The 18,582-nt window shown below is 66.4% G+C and overlaps 1 protein-coding gene across 4 annotated transcripts in view; it reads right to left on the minus strand.

The window, feature by feature from the left end:
* SEPTIN9 (septin 9) overlaps window positions 1-18,582 on the minus strand; it is a 131,228-nt gene that overhangs the window by 69,283 nt on the left and 43,363 nt on the right. The window contains exon 1 of one of the 4 annotated variants that reach the window (XM_070059971.2): window positions 6,940-7,545. The exons of 2 other annotated variants lie outside the window; for them this stretch is intronic. In XM_070059971.2, the coding sequence (XP_069916072.2) occupies window positions 6,940-6,994 (55 nt within the window). In that variant the 5' untranslated portion in view covers window positions 6,995-7,545. Of the gene's footprint in view, window positions 1-4,654; window positions 4,807-6,939; window positions 7,546-18,582 lie in introns of those variants that run through there. One more of the 4 variants, XM_070059974.2, reaches the window with a different exon arrangement.

Below are 18,582 nucleotides of genomic sequence, written 5' to 3' on the forward strand. Positions count from 1 at the left end.
TGCCTGCCGCCCCCCCCTCCAGGGCCTCACATCCTGCCTGGCACGCGGAAGTCTGAGAAGGGTTTGCTGCGCCCAACCCGTGGCCGTCCGCACTTCCTGAGCTCATCCCGTCACCGCCTGAGACGGTGAACGACTCTCGTCCCCATTTGACGGATGGGGAACCGAGGCCCGGAGGGGCAGACTCACTCAGCATCGCAGTGAGGCAGGAGGGAGACGGATGGACGGGAGCCAGAGGCTCCACCCCCTGTGCTCAGCTCCCCTCTGGGGGCGACACCCCCTGCCACATCCCCACCGCCTCCACCCCCGCCCCAGTGTTCCGGCCACCCTGCTGGTTCCCCACGCTGGCTCAGAACCCCGCTGTCCCCACGGGGCTGCATCGCACCCAAGCAGGGGTCAGCCTGCCAGGGAGACGCGAGGACAGGCCCCTGGAAGGTGGCACCAGGCAGGGGGCCAGGGAGCGGGGCCTGGCAGCAGGGAGTGGTGCTCAGTACAGGGGTGAGGCCGGACGCCCTGGGTCTGTAGCCGGCACCTCAGCCTCGGCCACCCAGCCAGGCTCCCGGGGGATTAAGACACCTCGCACACGCAGCACGCGGCCACGGGGGCAGGGTGGCAGGCTGGGTGCTCCTTATTGAAAGGACAAGCTCTGTCAGGGGCGGGGCCGTGGGGCGCGGAGGAGGGGGATGGGAGGGGGAACAGCTGGAAGGCTGGGATTTGGGTCAGACAAAGAATGCATGAGGGAGGGAGGGGAAGCGGGGAGGGAGGCCAGGGCAGTGACAGCTGGCTCCTCCAGGGCCCCTCTCCCCCGCTGAATACCTGAGCGCCCCCAGCCCCAGTCCCTCACCACTGTCCCCACCCCCAGCTGCAGGGACTCCAGGCTCCCCACCCCCACCCCGGCCCAGCCCCTGAGGTTTCTTTTGTAGTTTGGAAAAAGAAAAAGAAAAAAGCTGTCACTTCCACCCAGCCGCCCTCCTAAGTTTACACTCAGCGGCCCTCTGGGCTCTGCAGGCCTCCTGCCAGGATCCCGCACTCCGCTGGGCAGATGACCGCTTGGTACCCGCCCCCGCCCCCGCATGGGGCTGGGTCCTGAAACCACCCTCTCCTGAAGTCCCCCCCCCCCAGGTCACCACCCACGCCGCAGAAACAGCCCTTCACCCCCTGCCCAGGGCACCTGCGCCAGGTGGGGGCACACAGGGGCGCCCACACAGAGGACCAAAAGCAGCTGGCCGGGGTTGAATGCCTGGCAAATTCCTACTCCGGTCTCTGGTTAGGTGGCCCTTCCTCCAGGAAGCCCTCCTGAGTCCCACCCCCTCTCCTGGACACACGCCTGGGCCCTCAGTGACTAGCACAGAACTGGCACTCAGCTGTCACCCACAGCCAGCTGCGAAGAAAACAGATGGAAGAGCCTCCCCCCACCGACGCCCTCCTGGCCCGTGGAGCAGACCCTCGTCTCCACTGCCCACAAGGACCCCCACCCCCACCCGGGCACGGGTGGTGGGCAGGGGGCTCCCAGCACTTCGCTTTGAACTAAAGGAAAAAACCAAGCCCGACTCGTTTCCACCACGTGCTGCCGCCCGACCTTCCGAGGGGGACAAGGGGCAGGGGCCAGCGGAGGCCAGCAGGGAACTCGGCCCTTCCAGGCCTGGTCTGGAGCCAGGAAAACTCATCCTGTGTTTCTGTAGATATCAGTCCCCAGGGGACGCAGAGCAGGGCCGGCCTGCCCCTCACAGGGAAACTGCCCACCCACGTGGAACGTCGGACCCAACACCCCTGCAAGGGAGGGGGGGGCACGTTTTCTTTGGGGGAAGGGGAGTCCTGCCTGGGAAACACGGAATAGACCAGAAACTCTCTCTCTCTGACAAGGGCGGCTCTCTGGGGAGGCCCCCCACGAGCCTGCAGGGGTAATTCAGGCACCCAGGGAAGAACCCCGGGAAGAGGCGGTGTGGGGTCTCACTCCCGGCCATTCCGGGCGCCCCGGGAGTCGCTGTGGCCTCTGCGTTTATGTTCCCACTGGTCTTCCTCTGAGCCTCAGGGCGCTGGCAGCACTTTTGAAAGTGACCACACACTGGAAGCTTCTAGACCGTCTGCTGGTGCCGTCTGGACGGGGTCTCCAGGCTCCGTCCCGGGGGGAGCAAAACAGCCGGAGCCCAGAAATGCCCCCGGCGCCGGGGGGTGCCTGCAGGCCAAGGGGGGGCTCTCTGGCTGGAGGGAGAGCCCCAGCACGCAGCCGCACAGCAGCTCCGAGGACCTCCAAATTTGGGAGAAACCAAGAGGGTGCTGGAGCGAGCTGCGGTGTGGCCACTTTCCCCCGGGGCTTGCACAGGAGCCCAGCGCCCCGCTGGCCTTTGGGGACGGGCACAACAAAAATGACGCCGCCTGGACGTCCCCCAGCCTGCACACGCAGCCCAAGGCTCCAGCCACTGACAGGGGGCAGAGGCACAGCCCTGCCCTGGGAGAGGCCAGGCGGGAAGGTGGGGCTATCCCGGGCTTGGGGTCAACATAGATCCCTGGAACCTGGTCCCCAGGCCCTCCCTGCTGCCTCTGTGTGCCTGCCATACCCAGCGAGAACCTGAGACTGTCGGTGGTGGCAAGCCAGCCCCACCCCCTGCACTGCACAGTGACAGAGGGGCGCTGTAGCTATGCACAAAGCAAAGGCGGGGGGGGGGGGTCACTGTGAGACAAGCTCCGGCTCTGGGCACCCAGGAAACAGCAGGTGGAGAAAGCAGGAGGGGCCCAGGGACAGGCCTGCACTTCCCCTGGCGACCGTCCTGCTGTCCCCAGGGGCACCAGCCCCAGGCGACCGGCTTCCCCAGCACCCAGTCCCCTTCGCTTGCCCACTGGCCCCACAGGAGACAGCTGCAGCTCTGTGCTGTGCCTAGCAAGATCATGCAAGGGCAAAGGGCTCCCAGGCTAGCAGGCGCCCCTCCCTGCCCCATACCCCGTGGACGGTGGCTGCCGGGCCCCGCTGCTGTCTTCACGGTCCAGCCACCCGGCACGTGCCTCTGTCACTGTCAGCACTTGACCCCGCGGCGGGCACGTGGCCCACCCATCTGTGACGCTCAGAGGCAGGGGTGGGGGCAGTGAGGCCCCCAGGGCAGAGTGTGAGGTGGGGGAGGGGCAGGGGGGGTTCTCCAGGCTCTGGTGCTTACGCTGGTTTGCGGCGACGGCATGGGGCCAGCTCGCCTGTGATCTTCAGCCACCCTGTGCATCTCACAGCATCCCCCAACGGGGCGGGGGGAAACTGAGGCTGGGGCTCACGGCTTCCAGACGCCGGCCCAGCCACACGGTCCAGCCTCCCTGAGGCCTCTCCCTGGACACAGACACGGCTGAGCAGACTCTCAGAAGCCTCCTGGGAGTCCCGTGCTACGGAAAGCCCTTCTAGGCTGAGGCCCCCCACTCAGGGAGGGTCACGGGCCCCCCACCCGCCTCTCCCCAGATCCCTGGTCCATCAGCGAAGCTGACTGGCGGGCACTTGCCTGCTCCCTTCTCCCTGACAGGAACGGCCTGGGGCCTGCGCTGGACACGGAGCACCAGGGCAGCCGTGCCGGCAGCCATGGGAACCGCACGTGAGGCCCGGCCCCTCCAGGCTGCAGGCCACACCCCACAAGCCTCCGCGCCTCCTCCCAGAGGTGCCAGGTGCAGGTGCGGGGTGATGGGCTCCACAGGAGGTCTCGGCTTACCAGCAGGCAGGTCTGCACCCAGCACCACCTCGTGGGAGGGGAGGAAGGCGACACTGGGACCCAGGAGGCACCAGTGCCCTTTTCCTGGAGGTGCCTCTGTGGTCTGGTCCCCCCAGGGAGTCCCCCCCCCAAAACCCTGCTATCCCATAGGAAGCCTCCAGGGCACAGCTACGAGGGTCTCCGAAGGGCAGGTGTCGGCCCCCAGCTCGGGCTCAGAGAGCCTGGTGCCGACCTGTAGCTTTCCTCCTGGGCCTGCAACCCAGCCACGGCCAACAGCTGAAGCAGCAGCCCTGCGCTGGCACGGGGGCGGCTTTTGTTACTCACGGAGCCGAGCTGTAATCGTGTTAGCGATAACAGACTTGGCCGAGTTCACGAAAGAACAAGAGGCCGACGGCCCCTGCCTGGCCGCCGACGGCGAGAGGAAGGGCCGCCCTCCTTGCCACCCCATCGTGGGGCTGGGACGGCCACCTCCGTCCTCTCCAGGGGCATCTGTGCCCCCGCGGGGAGGGCGGGGGACGAGACTCTGAAACCCACAGCAGTGAAACACAGGCCCGGCTGCTTGTCCCAACGTCGGGGTCTCCCTCTGAGGGGCGAGGCTGCACCCTCTCCGAGCCCGGGGCACCCCACGGGCACAGCCTGGACAGGGACGGGCTGAAGGCAGGGAGTACAGATGAAGAAAAAAAGAAGCCCCCAGGAGGGGTGATGCCCTCCCGACGGGCAAGGGGCAGCGGCAAGAATCCTACCCGCACCCCCGTTCCACACACCACGCACAGACACCCACAGGTGTGCGCCTCTGGCCTGCGCACCCCGACCCCCAGCCCCGGGCCCCTTCCCTCTGCCCCACAGTGTGTTCCCTGGCCTGGATACTGCCGCCAGCTCCAACCCCCCCAGAAACCCCCCGTGGGGCCTTCGGGTTGGGGGACGGCTGCCCGGGTGTGCCCCGCACTCGCCCACCGGCCTCTGGCCTTCCCACCTACCTTGCCAGAGCCGAGACAGCAGGGGGACACCCGGGGCAGAGACCGCTCCCCAGGGCGCTGCACCGCTCCCGGCCGGGCCGACGCGCCTGCCCCTCTGCCTCCAGCCAACTGCCTCTCCTCACGCCCCAGCCCCTCCGCAGGCCAGCTCCCTCGGGCCACCCTGGCTGCCGCCCGTGCCCCTGACCTCAGTACCCTCCTCCTCCCCCCTGCAATCCTGGCCCAGCTTCCCTCAAGGTCTGCCTGCTCCGTGGCGGATTCTCCCCGTCGGCCAGCAGTGACCTTTCCCTGCCCTGATTTGGAAACCGCCGGTGACGTGCCGGCTCTCCTCCCCCCCCCCCCAGTCCCCACGTCCCACCAACCTTCCACCGGCAAAGCTGCCCACCTCCCACCCCCCCACAAGTCCACGCACGGCAGGCTCACAGGCCACCAGGCAGGGCCACCTTTCTGCCCCCACCACTCACAGCCATGCATGCACACGCGTGTCCTGCGTGCACACGCGCGCACACACTTGCGCTTGGGAAGCCCGGGGTGGGGGGCTTTAAGGCATGGCTCCCCAGCCGGGCTTTGCAGGGCAGGCCATGGGGAGAATGACGCACGCGGGGGACCCAGAAGGTCCGTGGCCCTGCTCCCCGCTTAGGAATCTCTTCCCCAGGAGGCAGGAGGCTGCCAACCGCTGAACCAGGATGGTCTCAATGAGGCCATTGTCTGGGCTGTACCACAGGGTCAAGAAGCCGGCCTGGGAGGCGGCCCAGAGGCCCTCCCAGACAGGCGCACGGACATCCCGCCAGCTCCGCCTCCTCGGGCCACAGAGCTCCCACGGGGACCCCTGCGCTTGTCCCCAGAAAGCATATGGCCCACACAATGCCCCTGGCCCAGCCGCAGAGACCTCCACTCCCGCCAGTCCCCGCGGAGCTGCACGGAGCACCTGAAGGGGGCAGCCGTCTCTCCTCTCCAGCACAGAGCAGGCAGGGATCACACAGACCCGGCCCTGCCCCTGGACACTTGGGTAGACAGATGGCCCCCAGACGAGCGTGGAGGAGCCTTCAGCCTCTGAACAAAGCAAAGCAGGGAGACCCCTAGGAAAAACCCCGACATGGCCAGACCAGCAGGCAGGGCTGAGCCGGCACCGCTCCGCCCACCAGGACTCCTCGTTCCGGATGGGAAGAGCCGAGCAGACAAAGTCCGGGGGAACTTGGGCCCACTCCTCAGAGCCACAGCCAAGGCGCTGGTCCCCACCAGGCACCACCCCCACCCAGCAGATGGAGCTGCGCCCTGGCGACCCTGTGGGCAGCAGGCTCTGGATCCCAGCCCTGGCCCTGGCCCTGGCCCCGGAAGGTGGGAGACTCGGAATGGTCACTTCTGCCTTGGCGGGGCACCTGGAACTCCTTCCAGCCCGGCCGCTCCCCCTCCCCGCCCACCGCGGGGCCTGGCCCGAGGCTGCCTGGGAGTCCCTCCAAGGGGCGGGGGCTCCAGGTCCAGGCAGCCGCAGGCCCGCCCCTCGGTAACCCTGCCCGAGAAGCGCTGGAGACCATTGTGTGCGCTTCCCCAGCGAGCGCGTTATTTACTTCCCGGGCGCAGGACGCGAAGCCCTGGCCGCGGCGGTGGCCGCAGTCACGAGCACGCGCGTGCGCGCGCGCAAGTAGACCGGGACAGGATGCCAGCCCCACGCCGCGGGCGAGACGGCCCCGCGTCTCTCCACGCCGGGCAAACACTTTAAGAGGAGGGCGCCGAGCTGCTGTCCCTGACCGCACACGCGCAAGCCCGGCTCCGGGAGGCGGATGAGGATGTCCCCCAACCCGGATCGGGGCCACAGGTCGCCCCCACGCCGGACCCTGCCGCAGCCTGGGCCTCGTCCGCTCGGGTGCGCCCGGCCCGCCCCAGCGCCGAAGCTGGCGTGGGGGAGGGGAGCGCTGGCCACCCGGGCAGGACGCGGCAGCCCACTGGGTCCGGGGCCTGGAACTCTCTCCCCGTCCAGCCTGAGGCCCCGGCAGCCGCGGTGGAGCGCGGGAGGAGCGAGCCCATGGGCGCCGAGAGTGAAACTGCGCGCCCGGAGGCGGCTGTGCCCCGGCAAACACAAACAACAATGCAAGGAAGGAAGCCCCCGCGGCAGCTTGGGGTCCCCAGACCCGGGTCCTCCACGTAGGCGACGCCCAGGCGCAGAGCCGCGGGCGCGCGTGACTCTCGGCGGGAGGGCGCCCCCTCGGGGGTCCCGCGCCAGGCCCGCCCGAAGGGTCCTCCCCGGCGTGCGCTCGCGGGCGCAGCGCCGCCGCCGTCCCGGCACCCACCTTCGAAGTCCGAAATAATCCCGTCCAGCTGCGCGTTGACCGCCGGGTCGGACATGGTGGCTTGTGGGCGGCGGGGAGGAAGCGCCCCCGGCCGGCCCAGGCCCTGCGCGCTGGCTGGGGCGCCGCGCCCGCGCTCCCGCCGCCTAGAGCTCGCCACCGGAGCCTCGCGGCCCCCAAGATCGGCTGAATGAATGGGGGAGGAAGGCCCGCGCCGGCCCCTCCCCGCGCGGCCGCCCCCGCCCCCGCCCCGCCCCCGCCGCCCCGGCGGATCAGGTTCCCGCACCCGGGGCCCGGCCTCCCCGGCGCGCACTGGCTGCTGAGCCCGCCCGTCAAGGCCGAGCCTGGGGGCTGGGGCTGGGGTCGCCGCGCAGGGACAGGCCGGTCCCGGGCACTCGGACCCACCGCCCCCTCCTCCGTGCCCCGAGGAAGGCGACCGACGCGGCTGGGCCCCTCGCCTCTCCCCCCCTCCGACGCCCTGCTGCGGCCAGATGTGGGCGGATGTGGAGGCCGGGCCGCGGGCGCCGAGGGCCGGGAGCCCTCCCCTCCCGGGGCGCGGGTTCCTCCTGCGGGAGGTTTTATTGACGCAGCCAAACAAAGTTTGCTGCTGCCGCCGCCGCCGCCTCCACCGCCGCTGCCTGCTTCGCGCGCGCAGCGCCCGCGGGGGATGCGCGGCCGCCGGGCTCGGGGCGCGCGCAAGACCGCGGCCTGCAGGTTACAGCGCACCCCCAGGCAATGCCTCGGCCAGGGGAGGGGGCCAGTGCTGGGCACCTCCCCTCCCCCCCCCCCCCCCCCCGGGCCCACCCGGTAGGAGGGCTGGGGATGTGGCCGCCTCTACACCAAGGGCTTCCCGGAAGCCGAGCGCCCAGCTGGGCCGGCCCCTCCTAAGGAGAAGGGGAGCGGCTGACCCTGCCCGGCCCACACCTGAGGCTGGGCCTTTCCTCCCAGGCCAGGGATGAGCGGGACCTCGGGCAGACCTCGGGCAGACCGGTCCCCAGGGCTGGGACACAATAAGGTCGAATGCCCTCCAGGTGTGGCACCTACAACCCAGGGACCTCCCTCCACTCACCCCGCAGGGCCAGCCAGCCCCCTCCTCCTGCCTCTACCCCAGGCCACCGCCCACAGCCTGGGTGGGCACCTTGCAACCTGTGTGGCACGGGGTAGCCTGTGAGGGCTCCTTCTGGGTCTGCACCGGTCACTGCCACTCCCCTCTGCTTCTGGAAGGTCCCAAGGGGCAGGGGCTGCTGGGCCCCGAGGCCGAGCTGGTCTCCTGCCCAGAAAGCACTAGGTGTGGTGGACTCTGGGAGGGGCGGGAACCAAGCGCTTCTTTCAGACGATCCCTGCTCCCTCCCTCCCTCATGCTTTGGATGTTTTGAACTATTTTCAACCCAGTGAGTTTGTGGCCCCAGAAACTGCAAAACCACAGACATCTCAGATGTGCGCACGCCCTCGTCTGCTCCGAGAGAGCACGGCCACACCAGTAATGGCACCGCGACGGCCTCCACGCCGAGCGCTGGCCTGGACACCAGCACCGCGGCCGGCCCCACGGGCCAGCCCCTACGTGGCGGGGTCCACTCAGCCCTGGGCAAGTGCCAGGTGTGCAGGCTGGCGCCCAGGCCAGGCCACGGTGCATTGTCCGCTGCCTTTATAAAGAGCACCCGGCGAGGGCGGGCACCGCCGCGCGATTGTTCCCTCTGCCGCGGCGCCTCCAGGCCGGCCCAGGCTCCAATCATTGTGCATTCTTTCTTTCCACGCACAGCAGGGCCAAACCACTTGAGTCTGCTTCCTTGGGGAGCCCGGCCAGGGTGCCCGCCTCGCCAAAACGCTCCCCGTGGGAACCAGAGGACAGTGGCAGAGGAGACAGCGTCCCGCGCCTGCGTGGCGTCCCCAGCGCCTGCGCCCTCCCCTTGAGCTGTGAGGCCGGGATGCCTCCAGGTAAGAAGATTCCCCCGCTTCCCTCAGGAAACCCATCCTGGACTTGGCCTCGCTCCCAGCCAGGAAGCCCACCCATGTATCTAACCAACTGCTCCAACTGGACATCACTCATTTCCTCTGGGAAACAGCTGGGCAGCTCCCTTCACGCCCAGGTACCTTGTCCAAGCCCGGGGACGGCCCAGTGTTGCTGTCTCCTCCTCCCCGCCGACACCGCCCCTCCCCAGCCCTGCAGCCAGGTCCCCTCCACCACGCTCCTCTCCCACGGGCCCGGGGCAGGCAGGCCAGCAGCAGCCACTAAGGAAGGGAGCTCAAATTTGCCAAAGGACGCTCGCACTCGGTGCACACACACACGGTCCTCCGAGGCCTCACAGGTGCACCACAGGACCCAGAAACAGACGTGCCCGCTGGAACCTCAGAAGGCGGCCTGACTTCATGGAAAGGGTCTCGAGTGAGGCCATCCTGGACTAGGAGCCTTCTGAGAGACACACGGAAGGCACAGAGACCCAGAGAAAGAAGCCCCGGGAAGACGGAGCCTGGGACCAGAGGAACGCAGCTACGGCCAAGGGACGCATGCAGCCCCCAGATGCTGGCCCAGGCCAGGGAGGCCCCTCCGGAGCTCGGCGCCAAGGACACCTTGACTTCGGGCTGCCACCCTCCCGAGCAGGGAGGCAACACGTGTGTGTCGTTGACCAAGCTGGCGGTCACCTCTCACGGCTGCCCCCGGGAAAGTCCTGGACACCTTCTGCTCTCCCCCCCCCCGGCCTCTTTCTTTGGCTCAAAGCTCCAGGTGGCAGAGGTGCCCGAGAAGTCACCAAACCCGGTGTAGGGAGTGACGCGGCCTGCACGTGGCTGCCCTGCAGGGACAGCGAGTTCTCAGGACGGGCAGGGCCAGGCACGAGAGGCCCCGCTCTGAACTGGAACCTCCCAGAGCATGGGAAAGCAGGCCGGAGGAAGCGGGCGGGCGGAAACAGCCGGGAACCCTGGGCTCCCAGGTACAGCCCCGGGGCAGCGGAGTGGGCGGGAGAGCACAGAGGGGCCGTGGCGCTCTGCCAGCCAAGCTGAGCCTCTTCCGCGCACACCCCACTGAGCGACCAGACCTGGGTCCTGGCACGAGGCCGCTTCTCAAAGGCAGCAGCTGTGGGGGCTCCGCTCTGCACGGGGCTGGCACACGGTGGGGCCTCACTGGGCTCCACGCCTTCAATCCAGCGGCTGCTGGGCCTGCCACAGGCCCCTGGGGCTCCACAGCCCCCGTCTCAGCAAAGTGCACCACACCCACCCTGTCTCTCACCCCCATCAGCCCCTTTCTACTGGGAGGTACCTGCAGGCCGACCCCTCCCCCCACTGTGGGCTGGCTCACGTCTCACCCTCTGGGGTGAGGGAAACGGAACACAACACCTGATCCGGAGCCTTGGTCTGCTCCCTGGTGCCTGTTTCAAGTTCCCATGGTGACATCACTGTGTGTGTGTGTGTGTGTGTGTGTGTGATGAGCTGCCGCTAATACAGTGTTTGCAAATGTAGCCAAAACCCTAGCCCTGAGCTGTTTGTCTCTGTATTACTTTTGTTTCAAATACAATCACTTGAAAGAAGTTTGTATTACATAAATGGAACAGGTATTTTATTTCTAGGAAAGCAACGCACTTTCACTGGGGTGAAATGTAGATAACAGGGCAGGGGCTTGGCTCCGGGGGCTCAGACAGCACTTGAGACGCCCCCTACGGGAGCTCCTGGGTTGGATCCCCACTCTGCTTCCAATCCAGCTTCCTGCCTACGCACACGCTTGGAGGCAGCAGGTGCAGTGTGTGAAGCTGCTATCAGGGTGGCGGACGCTCCTGTTGGAGCGCCTGGGCCCAATCCCAGCTCCACCTGCAACCCAGCCCCCTGCTGGTGCACAGCCTGGGAAGGCAGCAGGTGAGGTGCACAAACTCCCCCTGCCCTCCGTGGGGCGCCCTCCGTGGAGTTCCGGGTTCCCGGCTTGGGTCTGGGCGTTTGGAGAGTGAACCAGCGAACAGGAGACCTTTTCATATCTATTTCTCTCTCTCTTTCTCTGCAATTCTGCCCTCCCAATAAATAAAAATAAACTTTAAAAAAAGCTAGCTGAATAGCAAACTCGACCATTTTAGGTGTGTTTAGACGATGTCAAGGTCAGTGGCATTAGAGGTGGTCACCTTTGCCCATCACCACCGGCCATCTGCAGAGCTTTCTCTTCCTCCCAGCTGAAACTGTCCCTGTGAGACAAGGACTCCCAGTCCTGCCCCGCCAGCCCTGCCAGCCCCGCCAGCCCTGTCTGTCCTGCCCCCCCAGCCCTGGGCAGCCCTGTCTGTCCTGCCCCCCCAGCCCCAGGCAGCCCTGTCTGTCCTGCCCTCCCCCCCCAGGCCCGGCAGCCCCGTCCGTCCGTCCTGCCCCCCCAGCCCCGGCACCCCCAACTGTCCTGCCCCCCCAGCCCCAGCAGCCCTGTCTGTCCTCCGTCCGTCCTGCCCCCCCATCCCTGGGCAGCCCCATCTGTCCTGCCCCCCCAAGCCCCAGGCACCCCCGTCTGTCCTGCCCCCCCAGCCCCGGGCAGCCCCGTCCATCCTGCCCCACCCCAGCCCCGGGCAGCCCTGTCTGTCCTCCGTCCGTCCTGCCCCGGCACCCCCATCTGTCCTGCCCCCCCAGCCCCAGCAGCCTCGTCCGTCCGTCCTGCCCCCCCCAGTCCCCGGCAGCCCCATCTGTCCTGCCCCCCCCTAGCCCCGGCACCCCCATCCGTCCTGCCCCCCCAGCCCCAGCACCCCCATCTGTCCTGCCCCCCCTGGCCCCAGCAGCCCCGTCCGTCCATCCTGCCCCACCCCAGCCCCGGGCAGCCCTGTCTGTCCTGCCCCCCCCAGCCCCGGCACCCCCATCTGTCCTGCCCCCCCAGCCCCGGCAGCTCCGTCTGTCCTGCCCCCCCCCAGCCCCGGGCAGCCCCATCTGTCCTGCCCCCCCAGCTCAGGCAGCCCCGTCTGTCCTGCCCCCCCAGCTCAGGCAGCCCCGTCTGTCCTGCCCCCCCCCCAGCCCCGGCAGCCCTGGTCCACTTTCTGTTTCTATTCGTTGGACTCTCCAGGAAGCTCATCAAAGCGGAATCACACAGCGTGGGTCCTTCGCTGGCTCACTTCACGGGGCAGGAGTGTGTTCAGGTTCCCCGGGTGTAGCATGTGTCAGGAAGTCCTTCCTTTAAAGGCTGAATGGCACGGGGTCTGTCCCTCCGGCCCTGTGGACACTGAGTTGCTCCCCACTTTGGCTGTCGTGAACGGCACAGCCGTGACCACATATCTGTCTGAGTCCCTGCCTTTAATTCCCTGGGGTCTGTAACCGGAAGTGGAGCTGCTACAGAATACGGTAATTTTATATCATTTAGTTTTTCTAGAGATTTATTTATGTGAAAGTCAGTGTCACACAGAGAAAGGGAGAGAGAGAGAGAGCTTCCCTCTGCTGACTCAGTCCCTAAATGGCTGCAATGGCAGGGGCTGGGCCAGGAGCCTGCAGCCTGCAGCCTGGAGCTTCTTCTGGGGGGTGGCCAGGGCCCAAGCACCTGGGCCTCCTCCGCTGCCTTCCCGGGCCACAGCAGAGAGCTGGCCTGGAAGTGGAGCAGCCGGGACTCAAACTGGCGCCCATATGGGATGCCGGCATTGCAGGCGGTGGCTTAACCCACTAGGCCACAATGCCAGCCCCTATCATTTACTTTTAAGTGATAATTCATATATAATTCATTCCTAATTTTATATATTTTATAAAACATGAAATTCAATGTAATTAAGATGCATGATTATACATGAAATAGAAAGCTTACATGTGATTTACGAGATTTACAAAACATACCCGTGGCGACAGGTGGAGGATTTGATCTCTGTACTGCCTCTGCTCTGTCACCAGCACCACACCCCCGACCCCTCCCACACGGCCTCACTGGCCCCAGGCTCCTCCCTCCTGCGGGCTGCGGTCCCCTAACCCCGAGGTCGCCTCCCCTGGCCTGGCACTCAGACCAAAATGCAAACTCCAAGTCTGACACACCCTGGCCCCTGTCCTGGCATCCCTGCTGGCCTCCCTCCTGCCCCACACCTGCACCAGCTGTCGCTCTCTGCTCCCCCGCTCCCCAGCTCCCTGTCTGCCCCAGACTGCCCCCGGGTTCCTCTGAGACCCCTGCAGCAGCAGCTTCTTTGCCTGTGGGCACACAGCACAGACCATCCCCCGTCCCTGCTCAGCGCTGGGTGGTGCCTTTGCCTTTGTCACAGTGACCCCCGACAGGGAAGGAGAACGCTCAGACCTCACAGGGACCCTATGCACGCCTGCCAGCCCCAGTGCAGACCAGCGCCAGCCCCTACACATCCAGAGTCCTGAGCCGGACACCAAGACCCCAGGACCATCCCTGCCTCCACGTCACACGTGCCGTGCCGGGGACAGCCCCTGGGATCAGGCCCACTCTGTCTCTTTGGGGCCAGCCAATGACACCCGCCAGGTCTGTAGGCCCCAAAGCCCCTTCCCACCATGAGCTCAGCTTGGAGCCCGGGAAGGACCTGCCCGCCACGCCCCCAGCCCTGCCCCACCAGCTCCTGGGGAAGACCTACAGCCAGAGCACAGTGGCCAGCGCTTATCTCCAGGCTGGCCCGGGGCTTTCTAAACAGAGTACGTGCTTCTGAGTCATGGAGGAGGCTCTGCTCCGTCCCAAGGCCCTCCCCCACCCCACCCCACCCCCAGCTCCAGGGGCCACGCTGCGTGGGGCTGAATCAGCCTGCAGCTCCCCAGCCTTCCTGGCTCGGAGCAGGACCCGCCCAGCTCTCCTGTTTTCAGTTTCCTCCATAAACGTTCCTGCCTGCAGTGATCTTGAACCCAGGGGACGCTGGGCTGGGGGCTGGGGGCTGGGGGCTGCTCGCAGAGGGCTGAAGCCATGAGTGGGAGCTGCGGCTGCTCCAGCAGACCCCCGGATCACCCCCCTGGCCTCGAGCCTTTATCTGCACGACCATGAGCACTGATGGGTCGGTCCAGGGTCTGGGATGCCCCCACCGGCTTCTGTGAGCTCTAACCCAGGGACAGTGGGGGAACAGAAGAACTTGTCTGGGGGCTCAGCTGACTTCCCCATCACTGCCGCCTCACACAGCCCCACCCCCACCCCAGACGCGGCTTCCAACCCTCCCAGGCTGGAGCTGCAGAGAGGTGGCTGGTCACTGGGGGACACAGCCTCTGCCCTTCCAGTGGCTCTGCAATGGCAACACCAGCCCGGGACCGACTCCATCACCAAGCAGCCAGCAACGGAGGCCTCGGCTGGCATCGCCGGCTGTGCCAGCTGCAGACACCTCACCCCGGGGGCAGCCCTGGGCCCTGGCTGAGCCATGAGTCTGCCTGGGCGGCACAGGCTGTTCCCAGGGACCTGCAGTGTCCTGGCCGACCCCCCTCGCTCTCTAGCAGGCATCCCGCTGCTCGGGGCCCAGGGCTGGCGGCACCGTGCCACCGCCGCAGTGTGGGCACCAGGGCTGAGTCACCGGCCTGCCCTAGCTCCACGTCAGCAGGGACAATGGGGGCCCAAGCAGAGAAGAAAGCGCTGCGTTCTCAAGTCACCACGGTGACCGGCGTGGCCCCGGGGGGGCGGGGCCTCCCTGTGTACCCTCTATGGGCCACTAACCAGCCCCCCACCCCTACCCTGCCCCCACCCCGAGCTCCAGCAGTGGAAGCAAGGAGCCTGCAAGCAGACAAGGCAGCCGGGGACGGCAGGAGCAGGGGCCTCCTCCCCACAGGGGCCCCTCGGAAGGGCCTGCAAGGGTTACCTTGCCACCCACAGCCCCACTGGAGTCCTCATGTAGACCCTGCCCCCACACGCCTGTCCACCCTGCTCCTGCATACCTCCAGTGATGGGGAGCTCAGTATCTCTCAACCCCATTCCAGCTTTGTTTCAAAAAGAGGTAAAGTGAGCAGGGTAAGAGAGACGGAGGGAGATGAAGGAGATGACAGAGACGGAGACAGAGATGAGCACACAATTCGGAGACAGGACACCCACCTGGGGGACACGTGTCCCTTTTGCTTGCCCGGGGCAGAGGGGAAAAGCGTGGGACGTGGGTCACTGGCTGAGCTTCCCAGGAGCCCCTGTGCTGAGATGGAGACTAAAGGCCACAGAGGTGCACGGAGGGGCTGGGGACGTCACCTCCTCCACACCCCGACAGAGACGTGCGGCCGGGCTGTGGGCTTGCCCTGCCCAGGGAGAGACCCGCTGTCCAGCAGTGGTCACAAGCAGGAGCACTGGGAAGCGCCTGGCCTGCACCGATGCAGACTGCTCCCGACGCCTGAGGCTAGGGCGCCCACCTCCCAGCCCCCGGCTCTGCCCCAACTCAGCCAGCGGCCCCGAGGCCTCTGGCTGCCCTGAACCGTCCCCAGCAGGCAAATCCAGGATCCATGGGAGACGGGGGTGACGCCTGGGCACTCTGTCCCAGGTTCCAATGACGTCAGCAGAAAGGCCCCGGTGTTTAGGGGCAGGATCCTGCACTGGCAGCTCTAGGGCCAGCCTCTTCCTGTCGCCGCGCCTGGCTGCCACCAGCCAGCTCTGCCTGTCAGCCCTCCTGGCTGCCACCAGCCAGCTCTGCCTGGTGGGCACCACCACAGGAGGATGGAGGGGAAGGAGGAGGAGGAGGGGGAGAAGGAGAAGGGGGGAGGAGGGGGAGGGAGAGGAGGAGGGGAGGGGGAGGGAGATAGGAAAGAAGAAGAGGAGGGAGGAACGAGGAATGGGAAGGAGGAGGAGGGAGGAGGGGGGAAGTGAAAGGAGGAGGAGGGGAGGGAGGAGGAGGAGGGAGGAGGGGAGGGAGGAGGAGGAGGGAGGAGGGGAGGGGGAGAAGAAGGAGGGAGGAGGGGGAAGGAGAAGGAGGGAGGAGGAGGAGGGGAGGAGAAGGAGGGAGGGGAAGGGGGGAGGAGAAGGAGGAGGACTGGGAGGAGGGGGAGGGGAGGGGGGGAGGGAAGAGCAGCTGAGCTCTGTCCAGGCCAGGTCCTCAGAAGACAGGGGTGGTGCAGCCAAATCAGGAGGGGGCCTTCCCGGGAGCTGGAGTTTGCCACCCCATCGGGAGAGAGGTTTGTGCCCCCAGATGCACCCAGGCCGCAGTGACCCCCACCCCTGCACCTGAGAGGCAGCCGGGGCTTGGCCTGCAGCCTGAACAGAACGCTCCGGGGCGGGGGGGGGCTGGGCCCCTCCAGACGATCTGGAGATGGGAAATGAAAGCCTCCCGACCCGAGCGGCGCTGGAAGACGGCCAGCGGCCAGATGCGTCCCAGTGAGCGAGGGGACCCCGGCCCTGGCTGTCCCCCCCACAGCCACCCTGGCCAAGCTGTGTGAGGGGAGAGGGGCAGGCACAGGGGACAGAGGCTGCCGGGCCCCTGAGGCGAGGGCCAGGCCTCTGCAGGCTGCCCCTGGCTTCCAGGGACCTGAGCGGCCACACCCCACCCGTGGACAGGGCAAACACGGGTGGCGTGGGAACGCAGCAGGCCCAGGGCCCGAGGGGCCAGCACCCCTTCCCACCTGCAGCAGCCACATCTCTGGGACCACACCAAGCTGGGGAGAGGCTATGGGGTCCTGCTGTCTACTTTGGCCCCCTGAGCTCGGGCCCCCGGGCTGCCTCCCTCCCAACCCAGGATCCTTCCCAGCCCAGATGCCACACGGTCAGTGCCACGGCCCGAGTGACGTGCAGAAGTGACCCCAGCCCGCTGGCCTTCCATCCCCAGAGCGAGGGCCCAGCAGGTGGCCAGGCCCTCTGACCTCCTGTCCCCGCCCTCGGGTCCCTCTCGCAGCCCCGCTCCTCTGGGCCTGTCTTGTTCTGTCCTCTGCCAGGCTGGCTCACCGCAACCATCCAGGCCTCAGCACAAAAGCTCCACTTCCTCCCAGAAGCCTTCCTGGAGCCCCCGGATGGTGGGATTCTCCTCTGGGGCCCCGCCTCGGTTTCCACGGGCAGCCTCCACCTCAGGCCTCATGCCCACGTGGCACCCAGACCCTGCACAGTGTGTGACCCACTGAGCGGGGTGGGACGCGAGGGCTCTGCACACACCTGGCAGCCACATCAGCCTCTCCCCTGGAGGCCTCGTCCCGCCCCCACCTTCCTGCCTGGACCCTGGGATCAGGAGCCCCAAGCAGCAAGGGGGGAGCCGCGGGCGCAATCTCCATCTCGCGCTGGAGAGCCCGCCCGCCCGCCAAGGCAGGAAGCCCTGAGCGGCCTGCGAGCCATATGGGCCAGCCTGCACACAGCTGTTCTCCAGCAGAGAGAAATTTCTCACCTTCAAGAACAGGGTGGGGACATTCCCAGACAGGGCCACGGGCCCCAGCTCTGGCTCGTCCCGTGGGGCCGGCCACAGACCCAGTGACCTGGGTGAGCACAGCCAGGGCGCCGGGTGGGGCAGGGCGTCTGCCCCCTCGCCCAAGCCTCCCGCAGGAGCACGCGCCTGCTCACGTACCCAGGTAGCGCCTCTCCCATGGGGAGGAAGCGTGCACGTCGGAGGCCATTGCCTCTCGGCCCATCCCGACACTGACCGAGCCGCGTGGTGCGTGGGGTTATCTGGGCCGGCCATAGAGAGACTTGACCACGCAATCACGAATAACCTAGAACATTCAGGAAAACCCAGCTGTGTGCAATGGGGGCTGCACATCCCCAGCACATCCGTCCCCCACTGCGGAAGCGGCCACACTCCTGACCCCCCGGCTCCCACCCGCCTGCTGTCACCCCGGCACAAGATGACATTGACCGCGGTCAGCCCTACAGGCTCTGTCCTCCCTCCTGAGCAGGAGGGGCTGCTTCCCGATCTAATCCCGAGACAGCAGGGCTCGCCAAAGAGGGCGGGCTCAGCTCACGCCCGCTAAACAGAAACTGCTGCGCCAGTCTCCCGGGGAGATTTAAGGAAAGGAGAAAAGGGGCGGGCACTGGGCACAGAGGGTGAGATATAGGCCACACCCACACCAGAGTGCCTGGGTTCCAGTGCCAGCTCTGCTTCCAATCCAGCTTCCTGCTAACGCGCACCTGGGAGGCAGGCGATGGCTCAGGTACTCGGCCCCTGCCACCCACCTGGAGACCTGGATGGAGCTCCTGGCTCCTGGCTTCAGCCTGGTCCAGAGCTGGCTGTTGTCCGCATTTGGGGTTGAACCAGCAGGGGGAAGATCTCTCTTTCTCTCTCTCTGTCTCTGTCTGTCTCTCTGTCTTTCAAATACATTTTAAGAAATCAAGAAAATTTAGAAAGAAAAGATGGGGGCTGGCGCTGTAACAGAGCAGATTAAACCACCTGCAGTGCCGGCATCCCATATGGCTGCTGGTTCGAGTCCCGGCTGCTCCACCTCTGAGCCAGCTCTCTGCTGTGGCCTGGGAAAGCAGTAGAAGATGGCCCGAGTCCTCGGGTCCCTGCACCCACGTGGGAGACCTGGATAAAGCTCTGACTTCAGTTTGGCCCAGCCATTTGGGGAGTGAACCGGAGGATGGAAAACCTCTCCCCCTCTCTCTCTAACTCTGCTTTTCAAATAAATAAATAAATAAATAAATCTATCTTTAACTAAAAAAAGGTTGAAATTCATGCCTCGGTTTTCCACAACACGTCTTTTCCACAAACTTTTTGAAGACTCATATGCGTGGATTTCAAACTGTTTGCACCAAAATAAACGTCCCCGCTAATTCCACCCCCACCCCCCCACACACGCTTTTTGCGAAGCTCTCCTCTCTCTCACACGCCTGTTTAACCGCTGTGTCACGGG

Source organism: Oryctolagus cuniculus, chromosome 17, assembly GCF_051225735.1.
Source record: "Oryctolagus cuniculus isolate XC-2025 breed Fujian yellow rabbit chromosome 17, ASM5122573v1, whole genome shotgun sequence".
NCBI classification, from domain to species: domain Eukaryota; kingdom Metazoa; phylum Chordata; class Mammalia; order Lagomorpha; family Leporidae; genus Oryctolagus; species Oryctolagus cuniculus.